The following is a 16,726-nucleotide window of genomic DNA, read 5'->3' on the forward strand; positions in this document are numbered from 1 at the left end:
AAGGAAACTTCTGTCATCATCAGTGAAAATTGCAAATCACCTCCATCAACATGCCAACACCTCGGAAACAATGGAGCCGGATCAGCTGGGAAAACAGAACAAGTGATGATTGAGATGTTTACTGCTGAAAACTGGCGGTTAGTTTGGGCATAATGCTGCCACCTGGCGGACAATCTGGGTCACAGCAGGAGGAACTGAATTAGTTTTCAAACAAAACGTGATTTGAGTTTCTGATCAGGCCTTTAATATGCCTAATATTTTTTTATTTATTCTAAAGAGATTTTAAAACAGCACACCTCCTCTTCAGCAAGGCAGTAAAGATAAAACTGGACCAAACGGCAGATCTGATTCACCTTTAGGAAGGACTGGAGTCACTAATGACGCCAGGTGAAACTCATGATTGGCTACGTGCCTGACATGTGGATTAGCACCACCTAGTGAACGACATGTAGAACTACACCAGGATTTGTGGCACTAGTCAAACTAGTTTTGACGTCAGAGATGCGTTTGGATTTGTTCTCTGAAGTTATGAGGATGTGATGAAATGAAATCCTCGCAGACTTCACGCTTCTTCTCTCCGGATACTCTGACAGATGACGGCGGAAAGTTTCTGCAGATCGACCTGAAGGTGAGTTCAGGTGAATCATCCCGGTGAAAGCTGGATCTAGACCGGATCAGAAAGGTTCATGGCAAACAGCTGGAAGTATTAAGGGATAAGTTACGACGAAAAGCTATTCTATAGTTAAAATCTCATGATTGATGTTTTCATCCTGTAAAATGTATTTTACTGTATAACTTTTGCTATAGTTATAGAAGTGTGTAAGACAAATACTGTTCTTCTCTTTTTAAATCGATTCCCTTTCAAAAAGGTCAAAAATGTGGAAAAGCAGGACTCAAAATATTAATCTGTACAAAAACTAATACAAATTTTTTTCTGTTACTTTGGAGATGTAAAAATAATTTCATTGGACCTTCAGAGCCTCAGTGTGTGAACAGATGTGTTAAACATTTTCTTAGTGCCTTATGACAGATTTAGATTAACTTTAACTGTTCCTGAACAATACTGACAAAAAATTTTTAACTTTTCTATATTTAACTTGGGTAACTTAAGAAAATCAGACCACTGCTGCATAATGCAGCTACTGAATGCAAAAATACATTTTTTAAATTATAATGAGCAGATCAGATTCTGTAAAATAAAAGTAAGACAATAATAGTTTAGATGGACGGTGAAAAGGTTGATCTTATTTAAACATGGGGGGAAAAGCAAATAATGAAAACTATTAAGCTTAATGGTTAATCAAACCTTTTGTGATTTAAGATCATAATGATACAAAATATAAATAACTGGCCAAATATGTATTAAATATATTTTGAGCCTTTAATAAATAATTATTGATGTCGTTGCATCTTTTTTTGTGAGGTGATTATTTCCCCTCCATCTACTCTTGTGGTTTTATCTTTATTTTCCATGATGGCTGCAGCCTCAGGCACCTGGTGCCATCATGATGTTTGTCTTTTCTTGTCTTTGCACTGAAATTAACTTTGTTGTGTTTCTATGCATTGACAATAAAGGCTGATTCTGAAGATCCTGAAGATATACAAAACTGTGTGTGTGTGTGTGTGTGTGTGTGTGTGTGTGTGTGTGTGTGTGTGTGTGTGTGTGTGTGTGTGTTTGCGTGTGAACTCTGAATGATTCTGACAGCAGGTGTTAAACTTCAGATCAACTCTCGGTTCTGACCGGGTGCCAACCAGAACTCTGTCTGTCTGAAGGGTTGAACTGAATCTGCTCAGATGTTCAGCTCTATTCAACTTCTATTTCTGGGTTCAGTGACTGGTTGACTTTAAATATGTGAGGCAAGTTTTATTTGTTTGCCACCATTACAGTAACGCACAACGGCAAAAAATGACAAAACAAAAGTAAAAATAAATGATGACCTTGAATAATTTTTGGGCCAAATACAACTACGTCTTGTTTTGCAACGAACAGGAGAAATTCTGACCCTTCTGTTCGTTGATATGAAGAACATATCAATATGTTATGATATGGACAGCATTATAATTGAATGCTGTAGTTGATCCAGAGCTTTGAACAATTATTTAAAAATTTGCTTCTACATTTATACAGAGAAAATGTGACTGAATGTTGAACATTTTTCTTAACATGTTGCCTTAAGTCTTAGTGCTGCAGAAATAACCCAAACGCAAAATAGAATTAAAATAATTGTATCAAGGTTGTATTTCTAATATAGATGCTATGAGGAAGTTCTTACATAATGATCTGTGACAAGATGAAAACAATTTACTGATAATCAGCAGAGATAATAAAACTATTTATCATCTGACTTGTGAAACAAAACAACTGGTTTGGCAGGTTTAAACAAACACGACATGGTTGGTTCATTTACGTTTTACCTGGATTGTTGAATAACCAGGAAACTTTGTCATGATCAGTTTCACTAAACAAATATGGAACAAAGATCAAACACAACTAAACTAAAAGATTTCAGGATCTCTCGCCTGTTGAAGGTTTTGCTGAAATATTTCATTCCATTCATGTTCGGTGCTTTTCAATGCCATAACAAACCAAACCTAAAAGGAAACAGTTTAAAAATAACTAGATGCATAAACTGTATTTATCTGAAGGCTCATGGTATCTAAATGTTCTGATGGCAGTGAAGTGACTCGTTTTGCACCAGTTAAATGTTATATTTTCTGAACTGTGTCCACTGATACAGTTTTCTGTTTTTGAAACTTAAATCACATCAGTCGTATCAAGTTAAGTGTGCAGGAGCCTCTGAACGTCGGCCTGACATCCTGTTTCCTGTTCTATTGAAGGTCAGTGCAGAGACATGAAATGGATTCTGCTGGACAAGAACTTCAAGCTGAAGCTCAATCCAAGAAACCAGTTGAGTGTAAAACATCAATGGATAAATATTCAGAACTGAAGAACCAGAGGTAAGTCTGTTTAGATGTATAGCTGTCAGTTTATGTGACTTTATTTGGTATTGAAAAAACTTAAGACGGATAAAAAGAAAAGCCAAATTACACTAAGGAAGTATTTGGGAGATAATCTTGATGGATTATTTTTATTTAAACAGCCTGGAGTTTTTCTGAAATGTGTAAGATTTTAAACATTTAGTTTTTACTGTGTTTTCTTAGCAGGAAGATGAAGCTGAGCTGAATTAACTGCTTAACTTGCACCTTTCAAAAACTACACATCACCACTTTTAGCTTTTAACGTGATTTTTGTGATGCATTACCTTACAATCTGCAATTCAGCAAGTTGTTGATCATTTATAATGCAAATTAGCTTCTGGCATAAAATCTTGGTTTCCTGACTTGTGCATAAATATCTGAACATCATCTGGTTTTCTGTTTCGCTAAAGTTCTCAGCAAGAATTCAAGATGGACGCTGCTGAACCAGAACCTCAAGCCAAGGCTGGATTCAAGTGTTTGCTCAAGCGAAAAATATCAATGGACAGAGACGTAGATTACAAACAAACAGTAAGTTTCCTGTTATGATCTCTTCCTGTTTTACAATGAAAACAAGGGAAAGAAAATGTGTCATTATATTTTCAAGTTTCTGAATTGTAACACGGGAACAGCTTGTCTACAAAATCCTGAAATCGAATAATCTGTCATGAGACAAACTAAGAAAAAATCCTTGACACAAAGTGTAACGCTGCCTAAAGAAGAGGATCTGAGCGAAGAAAAACAGAGGCTGCACAATATTAAAGACACTGGATTAGATTCCCTGCCCTCATGAACATGAAGTAGATCTGGAGTTTCAACCAGAGGTTTTAATTATGTTCTTTATATTTCCACTAATATTCCTTCCCCTCTGCCTGTGTGAACGTCTAACATCAGCAGAGGTTCGTGACAATCCAGGCATTCCTTTCTGGTTCCTGCCAATCCAGTTTCACCAGGAAACATTTCACAAGTTTCCAGAGACACAAAACATTTTAGTTCCAAACAAGGTCAGAGAATGTGTGATGGAAAAACACGACGTTCATCAGATTTATTCTAATTAACTTTACATGACAGAAATTACAACCGAGAGCATTAAAATCTGAAGCCTAGAAGTGACTCTCTCATCCCAAACAAACGGTTCCAGTTGATACAGAAGTAAAGTTATGATAAAAGTGAAAAACAATGTTCGAAGCCCGTCCCAGACTCAGATCGGTAAATGCGTGACAGCAGACTGAAACCTTTCCTTGTTTCTGTCTAGTCAGCAGTAGCAGGAATGTCGTCCGTCTTCCCTGGTCTCGGCTCTGAGCTCCTGCCCCTCCTACCTGAGAGAGCTGCACCTGAGCTACAATCACCCCGAAGACTCAGGAGTCAAACTTCTGTCTAGTGGATTAGAGAATCCAGACTGGAGGCTGGAAACTCTCCGGTAAGGACCAGAATCTTCTTGTAATCTGGATGATGAATAGATGAGTTTCCAATGAAAGACTCGGCTTTAGTGAAGCCCATTTAGTTCAACATAAACTTTTCCAATAAATGATCCCTATCTCACAAAAAAGTAAAGTTTTCTGTCTTTTTTTAGTTAAATATTTCTCTAAAATCTAATATAATCAATATACAATACAAGTCGTATGACAACTGGTTGGTCTAAACGGCACCATAACCAAGGACACAGTCACTTTCCATGTTTTCTCTCCTGCTATTTCATTTTTTCTTTAAAAATAGGCAAGACTCGTCTCCTCCAGGGAAATAAAAATTTCATACAAATTACCTGCTTAAACAATATACAGACAGGTTGAAACCCGGATTTCAGAAGTGCAAGTTTTGCAAAACAGTTTGTGATTTAATCTCATTTAAACACTGGCCTTTATTAATAAGTTAGTAGTGTGGTTTAGCATACTAGATAGTTAACACTAAAAAGAACAGAAGTGTTTCTTCATGATGTCATTTTCTTTTTCCGTGTGAAACGCATGAAAAAAAGGTTTCACATGGATGATTTCCAAATGTCCAACAGATGTTGCTAAATAGTGAAATTTGCACATGTGAAAACGTTGCACATGTGGAAGGCTGCTCACATGTTCTTCAGGGGTCACCACATCATACAACTTTTATATGTGAACACGTTCCACAAGTCTAAGATTCCTCACATGTGCTTCCGGTGTTATTTTATTATGCCATTTGCACATGTGAACATATTCCACATGTGCAATTCCATACTTTTGTTTTATGTGTTGCATACATTTCACAAATATAAAGTATAAACTATATGGGAAAACATTCAGGTATTGCTAAATTATATAATGTTTACATGTGAAACATGTTACACATCACATGTTGCCTGGTTTTTTCAAGTGAAACAAACGAGTAAATGTTCCATATTTGGGTATTATTATGTTACTGAGCAATAAATCCAGTAAGAAACAAACCCAGATGAGTCATTAACAATTTCTGCTCTACTGTTTCCCTCCATCAGATTTCTGTGAACTTGAACTAGACACAAACTCTGTGAACAAACACCTGAAACAATCGGAAGATGACGCTGGTTAAAGCGAAGCAGCCGTATTCGGATCATCCAGAAAGATTCGACTTCTGGCAGCTGCTGTGTGGAAACGCCCTGCCTGGTCGCTGTTACTGGGAGGTGGAGTGGAAAGGAGGAGTTCGCAGAGCCGTCAGTTACAGATGAGTCAGGAGGAAAGGAAAGAGGAATGACTGTTTGGAGAGAATGATCTTTCCTGGAGGCTGAGCTGCTCTGATGGTGGGATGGGAGGAACAGTCAGATATTCATCCCGTCCGGATCCCACAGAGTGGCCGTGTGTGTGGACTGTTCGGCTGGCATCCTGTCCTGCTACAGGGTCTCATCCGACACACATCTCCACCTTCACTGAACCACTTTCTGCTGGCTTTGGGTTCAGCTCATGACTCCTCAGTGTCTCTGTGTTCTCTATAGTAAACATGGCGACTATTAGACAAAACCTCAGTGTGCAGTTTGTAATCTTTAACAAATGAGTAGGAGTGGAATAAAAAATGCTGAACCAGAAATGAGATGATTCTGGCTATGGGCTAATCTAAATATTTAGTTTGAAGACAAGTATTTAAGTAGGAAACAAAATATTTACATTCAAACTAAATATTTAGTTATCAAGTAATGGAATGAAGCTAAATATTTAGTTTGAAACTAAAAGTTTAGCTTAATATTTAACAAACAAGCTAAATTTAGGTTAAAGACTAAATATCCAGTTTACAAGTTACATATTGAGTAAAGCTAAATATTTAATTTGAAGTTAAATATTTGGGTTGTAAACTAAATATTTAGCAACAAACTAAATATTTCATTATCAAGCAATTGAGTGCAGCTAAATATTTGGTTAGAAACTAAATAGGTAGCTCCAAACTAAATACTATATATAGCTTCAAATAATACTTTGCCAACTAAATATTTAGATATTTAAACCTTTTGGGGATTAAAAACCATAAAAGGCGTTGGATTACATTTGAATTACATTTGCAGTCAAATTTATTTGCAAAAAGTGTTGAAATATAATTTTTCATTCATGTTTCCCTCCCATGATGGACCGCTTCACTTTGGTAAAATGTCAAAAGCTTTTCTCTGTTGTTGCAACAAGGACAGGGTAGATGGATGCTATATGTTCATAAGAGAACTGATTTTTTTCATCTAATTGTAGCGTTATAAGCACAATTATTAACTACTTTGTGATAAAAGTGGAATTAACTGTTTCTCTAAATGAGTCACTGTTATTTATGGATTTGAAAAATCTGAAATGCAAGTAAAATATGTTTTTTTATGCATGATGAAGAAAGGAAACAATGAAAAATGGAAGGAAGATTTTACATAATATGTACAAATACATTTCTTCTCTATGATGAACGTCCTCAGACTATTTCTTATGTTTATGGGAAATTAGACACTTTGTGTATAACCTGAAGTGCATTAGTCTGTTCAGGGTTTGCTTCAGAGAAACAGGTTCAACAAACTTTTGGTGAATTTCAAGCTCTCGTGATTTTTCCCCTCTGAGTCTTTAATGTGCTTCTGAAACTAAATCTGTGTCTGATCAACATTTTTCTGTGCCTTTGACCACATTCAAACCACATGTTTTCTATTACATTATTGCAATCTGTTTTCACTTTGTATGTATTTTTTCTACTCCTTGATGTTGAAGTCCCTTCTAAACTTGTATTGATCTGTTTGCATATATGCAATAAAAATTAATCCACTTTATAAGGATTTATTCACTTTGATAAAAAAAAACAACAAATATGATTTGATTTGACATTTTTACTGTAGTTTTTATTCAGATATCAGGTTTGTTTGGTTATTTTTTCCCCTTAATAGTTTCAAAACATTTTTGTATCTCCTCATGTTATCTTTATTTGATATTAAAATTTATTTGTTCTGAGTCGTGTAAGTGTGGCCAAAAAAACCTGAAAATAATTATAAAGTTTAGAAACTGTATGACAAAACGGTGGATGTAAAAACTTCTTAAAGTTCATCATATTTTTATGGAATGTACTACTTATGAATCAGAAAGAAGGCAGTTCCCAAAAGAAAGAACAATGAATATTACATTTACAATTGATAATGTTATTGGGATTGATCAGTGAAGTAAAAGGTCAAATTAAGAAAAGTGTCTGTTGGGGTTGCCTTTGCTAGATAAATAAAAGCTGACTAAAGAACTATTATTTTAAAGTCACAACTGTGTTTTGTGAAACTGAATTTGTGTTGAAGCTAGCATAACTCAATGGTACAGGGAAATATTTGACATTATTCCAAAGGAGAGTCTCGGTGCACTTAATGGCAAAACTGAAAAGCTTTTGGCGACCCCTGATGGACTACTTGCTCAGTGCATTCAACTGGGCATAATAGCTAGCAACTCCTATTCATGTACTTCAGTATTTCAGTCATTCATTTATTTATTACATCTTATTTCTTTCTCTTTCTCCATCCCAGTAATAATAATAATAATAAAGGCTAAATTAAGTTATTTTTGAAAAATACAAACTTAATAGAGAGAATTTAGTTTATTAATGCGAAGTTGAATTAAGTTCTCAGCATTAGGTTGTTTTTTTCTGTGTAGCTACTGTCCATACTCCAGCCCAGTAGGTGGCGGTAATACAGCATCACAGTTGCCCAGCCAACCGCCATAAAAAAAACTTGTACTTCCGGATCAGAGACCTGATAATTTCCTGAGGCGCGCGACGTAAACAGACTGCATGTGGCGGGAATGTGGATGTGTTTTTCCTGAAGTTTTACCCCCGGTCTTCCAGCCGAAACATGATCCCTGCCGCCGCTTCTCGCTGGATTCGGAAGGAAAGCAAGCCGGTGTTCAACATCATGTGGCGGTGCGTCGTGTCCGGGTGTCCGAGCCGCATGGGGACCGTGAGCCGGGGCGCCTTGAAGCGAGGACCGAAAAGGTTCTTCAGGTTCCCCACATCTCCGGACCGAGTCAAGGTACGGCGGAGGCTTCGGGAAGTAGTCCAAGCCCTGAAGTAGCTGTTGTTTTCCCTGTTTGGTTCAGTATATTTCCTGGTCTTTAAAAAGTCTAATGACAGTAGAAAAATAGGGAAAATGTGCATTTCCAAGATTTATTCCCTATCCCAATGTCTGGAAGTGTTTCCTTCTTTCTGCACTTCTTCATTATAACATGTTTCCGTCTGTCTTTCCTTCATTTTGATCTTAATTGTGTTAACATCTTCTATTGTTGTGTCCTTCCATCTGTCCTACTCTTCTCGTTCCCATTCTTTCTTTTTTGTGTTCTTCTATCTTTTTATGTTTCTTTTTGTGTTTACTTCCATTTGTTCTTCATTTCTTTGGTCTTCTTTACCCGTCCTATTATCCCTTCTTTTCTTTCTTTTCCTGCCTTTCGTCCTGTCCTACATTGTGCCCCTCAATCTCTCCTTCATCTATTTATTTTTGCATCCTTTCCTCCTCCTTGTCATTTCCTATTTCCTTACATCTTCCTACTTTTCATTCTGCCCTCCTTTCCTTCCATTCTGCTTCCTTCCTTCCTTATGTCCTTCTCTCCTCCTATCTTCCCATGTATCCTGTCTTATTTCCTTCATTGGATCCTTCCTTCCTTGTTTGTTTTTCCTTTCATCCTTTACTTTGTCCTTCTTTCCTTACACTCTTTTCTTTTTTTCTTTTCCTTTCATTTTGCATTTTCTTTTTTCTTACCATTATTCCATATTTCCTCTCTTGTTTACTTTCTTCTCTTTTACTTTGTGACCTTCCTTGTCTCTCTCCATCCTTTCTTGTTTCCTCGCCACCCTCTCTTTTTGTCTTTCTTTTAATCCTTTTTTACTTCCTTGTTTCCCTCCCTCATTACTTATAACCTTCCCTGTTTTATTTCTTTCTCCCATTTTTCCTGGTTTTCCTTCTTGTTTCCTTCCTTGGATTCTTCTCTCTGTCCTACTTTGTTCCCTTCCTTTTTCTCCTTCCATCTTTATTGTGTCCTTCTTTCCTTCCCTCCTTCCTCTCCTTATGTTTGCTTTTCTTTCATCCTTCTTTGTATTTTATCATTTCATTTTCTCTTAATTTGTCATTCATTCTTTCTTCTCCTCTCATTCCTCCTCGTCTCCTCACCTCCCTCCTTGCCTCCTCGTCTCCCAGGTATGGCTGGCGGCGTTGAGGGAAACCGATAAGGATCCGTCTGAGCAGCATTTTATCTGTGAGGATCACTTCCTGCCGGAGGATATTTCAGGAAACGACGTTCGGAGCGACGCTATTCCCATCATGCCTCCTTATCTGGACGGGCCACAGTTCCCGACCGGCGCCGACCCGTTACTGGAAGAGGAACAGTGGGCGACCGGCGGCTGGGGTGAAGAAGAGGAGGAGGATGAAGATGAGGCACCAGAGCAGGTCTGGAGTCAGTTTCTACATCTTTCATCGGATCTTTAATGTGAGATAAAATCATAAAATCTGGTTTCTGATCTCCAGAATCCAAACAGACCTGCTCAGAATCCATCAGAACCTGATGTGAAAAGGTACCACACACCTCAGAAACCGGGTCAAGTTTACCAAATTACAGAGAAATCTAAATAATATTTGTTTCCTTTTCTCCAGTGAATTCTGTCCTCAGGATGAAACGACCGGCTGGTTCATCAGAGAAGGTGAGTCACAACAAATTAGTTTCTAATAATTATGGGATAAATGTTCTAACTAATAACTATCAGTGTTTATATTCTAACTAATAATTATGGGATAAATATCTATTTATTTTGATGGCTGGAAATTTTGCAAATCACATCCTGGATTCTTTTCCTCCGTTATTGATTTCTTCTTTTTCTTTTTGCTGATTTTCGGAATATTTAATGTTTATAGAAAGTCACAATATATCAGCTTTAACATCTGCTTCCTTCCTTTCACCCTCCCCTCCTTGCATCCTTTCATCCATCCTTCATTGCTTCCTCTAATCATCTTTCCTTCCTTTCTTCCGTCCTACATTGCTTTCATTCATTATCCTTTTTATTCTCCCATCCTTTCATCTTTCTTTGCTTCTTTATTTTCATCTTTTCATCCATCTTTTCATCGTTCCTTCCATCTGTTAATCCATGCTTCCTTCCCTGCTCTCTTCCATCCTTCATTTCTTCTTGTTTCAGCTCATGAACCTGTTTTCAGGTGATTCCTGATATATCAGCATTAACATCGGTACCGGTCCGATAAATGAAACTGGGTTGACATTTTAAACTGTGTGCAAAGTTATGGAAATATTGGTGAATATTGGAAATCAACCATTCAATATAAATATTGAACTTTGCCCCAAGGTTTCACATCGATGCATTGATAATATTTTAATATCAGACCAAAGTAACCTGAGTAAAGTCATTTGTTTTGTTTGAATCATGCTACTGATTAAGTGCTAAACCAGCCTGGCTCTGTTGCCGCGGTAACGTCACAGCGGTTCCGTCTCCAGGTACTCCTCTGACCCGGCTCACGCGGGGTTTCCTCCAGCTGCTCATGGCCGACCCAGACGCCTCGCTGGACGTCAGAGAGGCGGCGGAGAAGCTCCAGACCCAAACGCACCGAGTCCAGAGCGTCGTGGACGTCCTGCAGGGCATCGGACTCGTCCAGAGCGACTCGGATGAGCGGGTCCGGTGGATGTAAGTGGCTGGAATCGGTTCTGTTCAGAGTCTCTTTTTAAAAGATTCAGGAATGAGATCAGGAGAGAAACGTTCAGGTCACAGAGGATGGAAGACATTCCTGATTAAAACCAGTTCAGCCATAAAACCAGTTCAACCAGTACCGCAGACTGGAAATGGTCCATCTGGTTCTGGTTCTGTGTGTCCATCCTTCAATGTCTTTTCACCTTTAATTTAATTCTTTCATTTTTGCTACTTTGTTTCCTTCCATCCATCCTTCCTTCCTTCTTTCCTTGATCGTTTCCATCCAGTTTTTCTTCCTTCCATCATTTTTTCATCCTTCCTTCCTTCCATCCATCCTTGCTTCCTTTAACCCTCCCTTCCCTCCATCCTTCCTGATGTCAGTAGAAACATTGCAGTAAATTCACAGCACATTTTAATTTAAATATTAAACATTTTTTAAAACGTTTCCTCCAAACTCCTTGTTTTGTTTTTGTGTCCAAACTGAAATCTGAAATCCTTGAACCAGGACCTCTCTCTCCTTCTCTCTCTCTTCCTCTGTTCAGAGGAAGTAGTCCCATCTTCAGCTTCCTGTGGAGAGACACTTTGTCCTTCCTGACGATGCTACAGGGGCTGAAGGACATGGAGGAGGAAGTGGACCGTCTCTTTAAATCCTGCGCTCAGCAGCTCTTCGACCTCACTGAGGATGAGGAGAACTCTTCATATCCTTCCGAGTCTGACTGAGGAGCTTCTGCTTCCAAATGTCTTACAGATACGAAGCTGGTTTGGTGTTTATGTCGCGATAGTGAAGCAGCCGTTTGATCTTTTCAATCCACGATACGAACTTCAATTGAAAAATATTTATTTTAGATGTAAAACCAAGACAATAAAGATATTGCTGGCGTTTTTAGTCATGTTGTTTACATAGCAATGTATCTGGGAAGCTGATGTATGTTAAGTTGCTACGCGCTAGCTAGCGCCGTCCAACCAGAACAGTATGCGCAACAATGAAGTGCAGCCGTTTCAATTTGAAGTAAAACACAATGCAGAAATGAGGAGAGGAGATGAAGATGAGGGAGTTGGCAGAAAACGCTGGAGTTTTGTTTCCAACATTACGCTGTGAAGATCTCCAGTTTCTAACTCAAACTGTTTACGGTTCGCATCAGGATCAAAACATTTTCACAACTTTATCAGAGTGATGTTACAAAACTTAAAGATGCTTCATTCTTTATTTCAACATCTATTCATTTCTTTCCACTTTGTTTTGATTTTGCATTAGCTCCTGCTAATGCTGTTAGCTCCTGCTAATGTTGCTAGCCGAAGCTAACATAGTAAACAGTAGATCAGGGGTCACCAACTCCAGTCCTCGAGGGCCACCATCCTGTAACTTTTAGATGTGTCTCTGCTCAAACACACCTGGATCAAATAATCTGCTCGTTTCCAGCCTGTTGCAGAGAGGAATGAATGCTGGTGAGGGAAGTCAGACATTTTGGAGCAGAGGTGAATCTAAAAGTTGCAGGATGGCCCTGGAGGACTGGAGTTGGTGACCCCTGCAGTAGATGATGTTTGCTTCAGCAGATAGCTCACGCATAGCGACACATTAAAAAGTCCTAGATGAAAATGCAATGAAGATGTACAATTTCTAAAGTAATTATGAGGTTTTACTCACCCCAAACACAAAGTTTTAGGTTAAAATGGCAATTCCAACATATTTAGACCAACTGGTTTAAATAGCCGTGGTTCTTTTAATAAGCGTTTGATCTTTAACTTTTCTTCACGCTGGCCTACATCCGCTGCGATGACATCCGTCGCCTTGGAGCCCTGCAGCAACAGTCGGTGATCATCATCAGATCTCCTCCAGAAACGAAGCTGGTCATTCCTCCTCCTGACGAGGTGAGCAGATCCCAGGGGAGAGCAGCAGATCCCAGGGGAGAGCAGCAGATCCCAGGGGAGAGCAGCAGATCCCAGGGGAGAGCAGCAGATCCCAGGGGAGAGCAGCAGATCCCAGAGAGATGGATTTATCCGAGAAGAAATGATGAAACTAGATTAAAGCTGATTGTTTCTCTGGTCCCGGCGCTTCAGGACGGGATTCGGATGCAGCTGAAGTCTGAGAACGGACCCATCGTGGCGCTGACCTGTGACATGGGAACTTTGACCTCTGAACTCACAAACAGCAGCATGTCCTTCTCGGCGCTGGAGAGTCGCGTCAGGGCGTGTACGGTTGATGAAGGTACCTGGAACAGAACAGTCTGGAACATTTCTAAAACTTAGGGTGGATTTTAAATATTACTTCGACTCATCTGTGTCACTTTAATTTATCCTTAATTTGAAGGATAAACTCGTTATCTCTGCTAAATTATTTTCCAGAATATTCTTATTTCTCCACATACAGATGCATCTAAATAAATTCTAATCTAATTGAAAAGTACATTTATTTCAGAAATTTAATTAAACATTTGAGGTTTATTAACTACAGGCACTAAAACGGTTATTAAATTTCTTTTTGCTACCTTAAAAATGTACCTTAAAAATTGCACGTTTTCCCACACATTTTTTCTTTCCTTTAAATTTTCCATCAATATTTTTTGATTGAGTTTGTGCCACTGGCTGTCAAAAGCAACCCAGATGATTTTTTCCTGTTCAGGTAAGGTGATTCTGATGTTATCTCTGGTTCAGCAGTCGTTTGGGACGTTTGTGCTCAGAAACATCGGCGTCTTTTCATCTTTGAAGCTCAGATTAAATCTTCAGTTTTTGCTTTTTGAATCTCGCCTACAGGCTTGAATGGCTTTACTTCGCAATTCTCTCAAGTCTGTCATTATTCTATTGCTAAGCAGTTTTTCCCTCCACTTAACTTTCCATGCGTATTCCTGGGTCAGCATGCAGGTAAGCAGGGTTCCTCATGATGTAGCCCTTAATTTCACCAAAAACAATAAATCCACAAAACGAACAAAGAAATGCTTAAAATATGTTTTATAATAAAATGAATGAAATAAATGAATTTTTCAATGTTACATTAATTTCATGAGATGTTTTTATTACACTGATAAATACTCAGCTACTGACTGAAGCCGTTTGCTTTAAATTGGTTGATTTCTCTATTTTTCTGTCTGACGTTCTTTAAATGCTGAAGCTCAACAGGAAAACTGATGAAATGTTTGTTTTTTATTCACCTGCCACTAGTGGTGAACAAGAAGATGAAGATCTAGGAAGAGGATGAAGATTTTCTCAGCAGGTAAAGGGAGAAATTATCGTTTTTTGTGTTTATAAGCAGAAATATCTGTTTATTTCATCTGTTTGTTCTTTGTTGTAGGATAAAAACCCAATGATGCGTCAAACTGAAGGAACTCTGAGGTTGAACAGGAAAACCTCTGAATGTTCAGTGTTGGTGTTCAGAAGGGCTGGAAATTCAAACCTGGATGAAAGTTTTTCTGTTTGACGGGGACCACAGCGCCCCCTATTGGCTGAACCAAAAGCCGCCGTCTTCCTCTTTGGATCATCTCAGCCACCTCACCTTGTCAGTTCAACAATTTAAACTTTGATTATCATTGTTTTGTTAAACTGGGAGGTAAACGGAGACCAGAACAAGCTGCTGGTGTAACTGGTGGATGGACTGAAGATCTCAAACCAACTTTTTTTTCCTTCGAACTTTAACCTCTCTGGTGTTTTTATCCAAACTGGAGACGCAGGAGAGGTGAACATCTGGTCAGAAACTCAGAAATCCGATACTTTTCTGTACTGTGAATGCAGCACTTGAAGCATTAACGGGAAGCGCTCCTCAGTGTCTTCAAGCCGTTTAAATTGAAACTGAGACATCATTCAGGCTGCAGGACGGCGAGAGAGAGCAAGACTTTCATAAGATAACTGAAAGGATGAATATATCGCAAAAATTTATTTTTTTTTATATTTTGAACTTTCTGTTGTGGTACATGTTTGATTTAAAAATATTAGGGGTGTTAGTCGTCACACACATTTAGTCTGTGTAGTACTAACCCCATTTAGTGGTTAGTTTTAGCATTAAGACGCTAACATCCATTTAAAATGTGAAAATCCTCAATCATTGAGTCAAAAACCCTGTTTTACATTAACTGCTTTCCCTCACACAGTGTGACGTCTCCCCTACTCCGAATGTAACTTCAAAATGACGGCGGAAAGACTGGAATAAATATTTTCTTCTATTAACCTGGAGACATGACATTTGTTTCTGAAATGTTTTACTTTTCATTATAGAAAAACATGAAGGAGGAACAGAAATTAGTTTTTATAGAAACGTGTTGAATGTTAAAATGTCCCTTTGTGTTGCTGCCGTTTCTCTTTCAACACTTTGGATTGAAAGAGAAGGAACCAGATATCCAGATGGGGTCAGCAGAACTGAAAAAGTTTAATTATTTTTTACTTCTTACTTTCTTTATATATTCTGAGATCCGCAAAATACATTGAAACCAATAAAAGATTCGACTTCAGAATCAAGAAATGATCCTCATTTTCTGTCTTTAATCAAACTGGTTTGTACAAATTACTTGAACAAAACCTGAACTACTTTTTAAAAATCATTCTGAATGAATGACCTCCACAGCATGCAAAGAACAGCTGTACAGTCCTACTAATAACCTAATCGTTTAATTTGAGATGTGCTGAGACATAAAGGTATTTATTAAATACTGTTTGCATGTTTGTTTTTTACTTGCACTATAGAGTGTATGGTATGAGAAAGCACCGAGTTCCTGTATCACTGCCTCAGTCACTCCATAACGATGCTGAACAGCCAATCAGACGCAGATAAATCTAATATCACAGTTTAATGCATATTTGTTCTCACATAAACTTCAAAGTAATTATTTTAAGAACACATCAAGTGACCAAAACTTTCTGTGATGTTAATTTCTAAAACCAAATCAAAACTATTTTGCTTCTAATAATGATTATAACTAAGTCAAGTCCATTTCCTGCTGGACTTGAAAGAACGTTCATAAAGGAAACGATCATTAAAGCTCAGGTTGATTCTCTGATGGACTCTGGTCCAGACAGCTGGCATTTCTTCTTCTACTGATCCGACTGGTTGGAGCATCAGGTCAGTATTAACTGCCAACAGTAGAGGGGGCTGGTGGGTTCTGATAGACACTACCTCGGCAGCAGAGCATTCTGGGATTTGTAGTATAAGTGGTGAATGCTCTAGTAAACATTTTTATTCTAAATTAGTTTGAGTGTTGCCTCTCCTATAATGTATTCAGTTGGACCCGTTTGGATTCTGTTCTGACTCGGTTTATCTGCTCTGTCTCAGAGTCTCTGAGCTGCTGTGTGTCGGTGGACCAACCGCATCCTGTTGGTGTGCATGACAGTTTATCTCTGACTGCTCAGGCAACGGAAATTAGAACAAGTTGAACAGAATATATGCGGTTAAAAAGGAGGAAATAAAACCTTGATCTGCTGTCCTTCACCTGCAGATCCTAAAACATGTTACAAAGTCAGTTAAATGTAGTTTATCTGCTCATTTCTAACTGAAGTTATGTAACTGCTTCATTCTGCGGTTTTCTGTCAGTCACTAAAAAGTGTGATAAGAGCAAAATGACAGGATACCTTGTAACGAGGAAATCAGATCAGCAGCAGAGAAAAGTCTCTCAGTTCAGCAGCTGATAGACGGACAGGAGATGTTGGTTCTGGTTCTGGT

At 38.3% G+C, this 16,726-nt stretch overlaps 2 protein-coding genes and 1 long non-coding RNA gene across 3 annotated transcripts in view; all 3 read left to right on the plus strand.

The window, feature by feature from the left end:
* The first annotated feature begins 426 nt into the window (after positions 1-426).
* Positions 427-7,204, plus strand: LOC106958466 (uncharacterized). Its single transcript, XR_001427158.1, has 5 exons — positions 427-628; positions 2,839-2,958; positions 3,390-3,507; positions 4,232-4,396; positions 5,441-7,204. It is a non-coding gene; the product is annotated as an uncharacterized LOC106958466 (long non-coding RNA).
* Positions 7,205-8,138: 934 nt separating this feature from the next.
* LOC106958485 (transcription factor E2F6-like) lies at positions 8,139-15,533 on the plus strand. Its single transcript, XM_015050398.1, has 10 exons — positions 8,139-8,434; positions 9,593-9,841; positions 9,920-9,966; positions 10,046-10,092; positions 10,896-11,082; positions 11,628-11,783; positions 12,840-12,954; positions 13,144-13,291; positions 14,242-14,293; positions 14,372-15,533. The coding sequence occupies exons 1-9, from the start codon at positions 8,258-8,260 to the stop codon at positions 14,265-14,267; spliced, it is 1,152 nt and encodes a 383-aa protein (XP_014905884.1). The 5' UTR covers positions 8,139-8,257; the 3' UTR covers positions 14,268-14,293; positions 14,372-15,533.
* Positions 15,534-16,656: 1,123 nt separating this feature from the next.
* Positions 16,657-16,726, plus strand: part of LOC106958465 (uncharacterized) — a 5,299-nt gene continuing 5,229 nt past the window's right edge. Inside the window, exon 1 of the mRNA XM_015050373.1 lies at positions 16,657-16,712. Coding sequence (XP_014905859.1) covers positions 16,707-16,712 — 6 coding nt within the window. The 5' untranslated portion in view covers positions 16,657-16,706. The remainder of the gene's footprint in view (positions 16,713-16,726) is intronic.

Source organism: Poecilia latipinna, unplaced genomic scaffold (genome assembly GCF_001443285.1).
Source record: "Poecilia latipinna isolate Pla-1442-1.1 unplaced genomic scaffold, P_latipinna-1.0 Scaffold989, whole genome shotgun sequence".
Classification (NCBI taxonomy): Eukaryota; Metazoa; Chordata; class Actinopteri; order Cyprinodontiformes; family Poeciliidae; genus Poecilia; species Poecilia latipinna.